A 6,122-nucleotide genomic window follows, 5' to 3' on the forward strand; every position below is an offset into this window, starting at 1 on the left:
AAGCATCTGAAAGACACTGAAACTCAATCATTACTCAATACCTATTTGAATGAGATGCCATTACAACCCACTGGACTGTTAAGCATCCAAATACAATGGACAATGTAGCTGAGAGCTGGAAAAGTACATTCAAACCCTGCAAATAGGCAAGCTAACAGAACTGCTGCAGTTACTAAGCTCTTTAGTAACCTCTAACAAAATGGGGTGTCCATCAAAACTGAAAATGTATACACTTTTTAATCCAGTTGGATGAAACATAGAAAGGAATATTACCCACAGTTGTGATTTCTTCAAGGGTATTTGTTATAGAATCGTGTATAGTATCAACCTGAATCAAGCACTCAGAACTAGAGAACTTGTGAAATAAACTGTGGGCCATCCATACAAAAACATGAAAAAGAATGAGATCAGGCTAAAGAGATAACTCAGTGGTCTAAGAGCCTGCGTGGTAAGCACAAGGACTCAGGTTCAATTCCCAGTACCGCACACTGTGCCAGCCCCAGAACCCTGGGTGCGCTGTGTCAGCCTAACACCAGGCATGGTGGTGCACGCCTGTAATCCCAGAGATGGGGAGGCTGACAAAGGAGGATCACTATGAGTCCAAACTGCATAGCGAGACCCAATGCCAAGCAAAGAGAAAGAGAAGAAGGGAGGGAGGAAGGGAGGAGGGGGAGAGAGAGAGAGAGAGACAGACAGACAGACAGACAGACAGACAGACAGACAGACAGACAGAGAGACAGAGACAGAGAGACAGAGACAGAGACAGAGACAGACAGAGGGAATCAATACAAATTATTATATACAATATCTTAAGATGCTTGTATAATCTTAAGGTATTTAAAGTAAAATATAAGCCAGGTGAATAGCATGCAGTGTTACCCAGTTTCTGAAATAACAAACTAAAAGAAAACAATACACTTGTAAAATTACATTCATTCCAAAAGAAAACAAGATCAACTGAATAGCTTTCAGTAAGCCAAGAGATTTGGAAGTCAGGGGTTCTGCTTACACTTTGAGGTACTTTCACTTTTAACCATTTCCATACATTATCTTTCAATTTAAAATGCTTAGTGACAAAATGTTAATGCCTCTTAAAAAAGGGTGTATGAATGGAAGAGTGGATGGCTTCCCTCCCAGTTTTGTATTCTCTCCACCACATAAGCAGTATCTCAGCTACATTATACCTCAAAATCCTTGAAATGAATATATTCACATTGCATTTTAAGTACTGATGCTAATGAGCTTTTTTTTTTCCCAGCTACGAAAGCAATGACTGCTGCTGCAAGCTCTGTAGCTGTTACATGTGCGGGCTTTGGTAACATATTCCCTTCTTCTCAGATCTGTCACAAGTGTTCAGATGACAGTAGCCTATGGAGAGAGACCTTAAATAACAAAGCTACATCTGTAAGATGCACTTCCTCTCAGTGAAACAAGTGAGGTTACTTGTTTGCTTTAGGCACTGGGCCAAGTCCCACCCACATATATTTGATTGATTTCATAGCTTCATGGCTCCCAACATATCCCCTTTTTTCGTTCTGTTTTTTTCAGAGATGGGTACTCCACTGCAGCTACAGAAGCTGTATTTGGAGAAGTCTTTGAAGGACCTTTTCATATCTGAAACCAGTCTAAAGATTGTAGGTACTTGAATTCAGCAAAAAAACCCAATATAGTCCAATAGTCCATAATAGTAGAGGGTTATCAGCAGAACTGGCAATTGTCAGAAGCTGTTGACTTGAGCCTTTTACAGTTCAGTATACTAATATGGCATTGCTTTCTATACCTCATGGTTATACTTTTCTGCTGGATGGTTAAGAACAAGATAAAGCAAGACCTATATAACTAAAAGTGTAACTTTTTGTATCTAAAAAGGTCAGTCAAATCCCCTCAGGATCTACTCTGGAACCATGTACAGTACTGATCCTTTATCAGTGTCAGCCATCTGGATGAGTCACGGCCACTGCTTAACCAATTTGCTCTCTGTGAAGGCTTAAGAGAAATTTTTCTCTCTAGGTGACTCTCCTTAGGCACACTATGCATCGTCGATCACTGTCCTCTGTAACCCCATCATCTCCTTGATCAGAAAATTTGGGACAACGCTGAGTTATAGGATGTCACAGCACAGTTTCTCTTTTGTCCTGAGTCTGCACTGACCTTGAAACACTAGGGCCAAGATATTGGCTACCCTTGTAGTTTGTCTGGTTAAGGTTTGCTATCAGTTGCTAGGCAACCTAGTGTCATGCATTACTAACTTCACAAAAGTGTAAATAAAGGACAGTTTTGTTGTGAAAAACAAGGGAAAAATATATATGTATACACAAGAGAGGATATACAGCTACTTTCTCTTAGCTCACTGAGAATCAAAGTTTCTACTAATATTGTCTAGACTGGCTATCAGGTCTGCATCGTGTCCTCTGAGTAACTACGAAGAAAACAATATGCAATGTATTAATTATTGTAAACATCCTATTAATCTGCTTTAAAGCTGTTTCATCGCTATTTTATCTTTTTTCTCATTAAAATGAATAAAATTTATATGAAAGAAAAGATGTACTTCCTACAGTCTTTCTACCTCTGCCTGTAAGAATTCATCAGGCTAATGAAATTTCTTTTCTAAACAAGCAAAAGTTCCAATTACCTCTTCGCACTATTTGAAGATCTCCTAAGTCTTCCTAAGGCACTCAGGCACCATGTAGGGCTGGGATGACACCGAGGCTCTTATTTAAGCACTCCTAATTATCTGTCCAGTAAACACTACTTGAAAAGGCCACTCTGACATGTATTCAATACATTAAGTTTATTTATGTATTTTAATGTCTTAAAATACATTTGACCAGACCCTCAATAGGTGGTTCCTCTGTCCTCCAGGCAACCAGAATTAGCCCACCTTAGTCATCCAAGTCTTCTCCTCCCTCTGTGAGAAGAGACACTGCCTTGGTCAGCTCAGAAGAGGAGGGTGTGGAATAGTGCAGCCACAGGTAGAGACACCTATGATTGGTTCCCTTCAAACTAGACATTATGAATATGTACAAACTGAAGATGAAGACATCCCAGTGAGACAGAAGGTGACAGACATGCTCTGGTTGGGACAGAATAAGGGCTAATGACGGCACCTTGTGCCAGTGCTACATGAGAAGACAGGAAAGGTTAAATTATTGTACTTAGCGGTGTTTCCACTAAAAAGGTATGATGGTAGTGAAGGCTGAGATTACAATGCTCTGGCACTGTTCATGGAGTCAGGTTTTATTCAAGACCCTATTTTATAGGATGAATATACCAAAAGGCCATTTTCTCACTTAGGAATCCCATTTTAAAATATTTTTATTGTTATTATTTATTATTATCATCATCATCATCATCATCATCATCATCATCATCATCATCATTATCATTGCTGTGCTAGGGACTGAAATGAGGCCTTAGTGCATGCCGGGCAAATACTGTCCAATGAACTGTAACCCTTACCCAGACAGCAGCACACGCTGTAATCTCAAGACTAGAAGGCTAGGACAGGAGGATTTCAAGTACTCACACAGCTTAGGTAACTCAGGGCCTTAGTGAGACCCTGGCTCTAAAACAAACAAAAACCAAAACCCATGTGTACTGTCAGTCAGCAGGCAATGTGTAACAATCTGTCGTTATTATCTTTTGAATTAAGCAGCAGGAACGAACATACTTCTACCATTACTATAAGAGCAAGAGTCCTGTTTCACCTAAGAACACCAGAATATATTGTTCCTTCATTTTCTTATGCCCATCCAAAAGTTACATCTCACATTTCACGCTTGTGTTTAACTGAACAAAATGAAATCCTCCTTCACTTTATTTTAACCTTGTATTTTATTTCATTTGACCATAAAGAATATACGTCTTTTCAGAGTAAAAACAGGACTACTTCTAGTCCCTTCTGACCTAGCTAAATTAAAGAATATTACTGACATCATAAAAGAAAATCTTATTTTGTGAGAACTTAAACCAGATAACCTCTCTGGCTTCCAATTCTGATTCTCTAAATTTTAGTTATTCATAATACTCTTTATATAGGTCTCTTGGATAAAAGAAAAGCTAACTTCTCTGAAAATAATTAGTCCCAAATGGCTTTTTATATTTTGTCATATCTGTATGTCATAAAAATGTGTACCTTTTCTTTTGAAGCCATTCTTACTTTTCTGCATTTTTCTCTAAAGAAAATAAGAGTAAAGCACTTTGTACATTTATCCTACTCATTATAAAATTCAGAAATTATCTTGATGAATACAGATCATTTCATTAGATCTAAGATTAATCAAGCAAAGCAACAGATGTTATAAATAACATCTTCATAACAATATAGATTATTACAGAAAATCACTAAAATTCCTAACTGATATAAATTATAAATAACATGAGAAGCCAACTCTAAATTGTCAAATTTGCAGACCTATGTGTGAAACATAAAAGCTGAAAATACATAAAATGACAAAATACTGACATTAAAGCATCTGTTTTTAAACTGGCCTTTCATCACGCTGTCTGTGTGCAATCGTAAGTGGAGGTCTATTGGCAATAAGAACACTTCCTAGGAACTGAACTTCTAGTTTGTAAAACCACTATTTCTAAAAATACCCAAGAATGCTATGCACCCTCCCTATCCGACAGCAAGGTTGTAAATATCTACGAAACAGTAACATAGAAAAATATAGTACAAATGTGAAAATGATTAAATCATCATCTTAGAGGCATTTACCCCTAACTCAACTAGAGAATTTTTATTATATTTCAATTGAATATAAAATTTTAGGGGAAAAAAACCAGATGTACAAGTTAAATAAGTATAAAAGTAAAACTTGCATCAATATTTACTCTTACTAGTTGGAACACTGGAGATGAAATGACATGGTATTCTTAAATCCCTCACTTGTGGGGATAGTAACAAAGTTACCACTCAATGAAAACATCAAGTAAAAATCACTTAGTAGCAAAAACAGTCATTAAATTGCAACAATTTTTTTTCTTATAAAATGGTAGAGTTACTTACCAACAAGTCTTATTACATTCAACGTTGTATTTGTTAAGATAGGTGCATTCACTTTATTTAGACTATAATCTGATTTCTTCCTGCTTTTTAGGGTTTCTCGAGAAACACTTAATGGAGAAATAAAACAAAACAGGATTAGGATTGTCAACTAACAAAACAATAGTTATTCAGCTTAGCATTTAACTTTTCTTTAATGATTATTTACTGGAAATCTTATTATGGATAAGGGGAACTCATAGTCTAGAGAGGAACAGAGAAATAAAGAAATAAAGTTCTGTAAATGTGGTTCTTTGTAAGACATTATCAACCATTAAAAAAGTTGTTATCATTTTAAAAGAAAAGGGATATTAGGAAAATTATACATCCAGATGCAAAAGCACCAAGATTCTTGATGTCAGAAACTTGAAAAAATTTGAGCTGTGTATGTGGTTCAGCAGTAGAGTGCTTGCCTAGCAAACTGGAAGCCCTGGGCTTGGTCCTCAGCCCCAAAAACAAACAAAAAAGAAAACAAAAGAAAATTTTCACTTGCTAGAATGTGAATGAAATATAAGGTATCTGGCAGGGTCTACGGCTGAGGCTAGCACTAGACTCAGAGGAAAAGTAGAAATTGTATGATAAGCACAGAAAAGAAGGACAGCCTGTCACATGATCAGAGGAGAGCGAAGACAGAGTACTCTAAGAGGGATACAAGGGTTTCACTATTCCGGCATGTAGAAGAGGTGGGTGGAGGAGGAGGAAATAGGAAAAGAAGTAAGCAAAGCCCACTAAATGCATTCAAACCCTACGAAGAAGGATGAACTATATATCTGGAATGCAGTCGTGCGCCAAAGCTTTAACTAGGAAAATTGTAAGACCAAATTTTAAATTTGTGTCTAAGGAGACAAGACTGGAGATAACAAGTGAACCTGAGAAGGATGATTTGTTTATCTGGCATAGAGATAATGGTTACTATATCTGAATTGAGAATAACAAATACATAGAAGACACATTTCAAAGTTTGGGATAACAGTAACTATTAACCCACTGACTTCAATTAGTAATTCACAGTATTCAGATTTCTTAGGGGAAGCTTACAGCATCAGGACGGAAGCATGAGCCCACCATATAT

The 6,122-nt window shown here is 37.0% G+C and overlaps 1 protein-coding gene across 1 annotated transcript in view; it reads right to left on the bottom strand.

The window, feature by feature from the left end:
* Vps50 (VPS50, EARP/GARPII complex subunit) overlaps positions 1–6,122 on the bottom strand; it is a 137,829-nt gene that overhangs the window by 37,925 nt on the left and 93,782 nt on the right. Inside the window, exon 21 of the mRNA XM_023706534.1 lies at positions 5,015–5,121. Coding sequence (XP_023562302.1) covers positions 5,015–5,121 — 107 coding nt within the window. The remainder of the gene's footprint in view (positions 1–5,014; positions 5,122–6,122) is intronic.

Source organism: Octodon degus, unplaced genomic scaffold, assembly GCF_000260255.1.
Source record: "Octodon degus isolate 3935 unplaced genomic scaffold, OctDeg1.0 scaffold00262, whole genome shotgun sequence".
NCBI lineage: Eukaryota > Metazoa > Chordata > Mammalia > Rodentia > Octodontidae > Octodon > Octodon degus.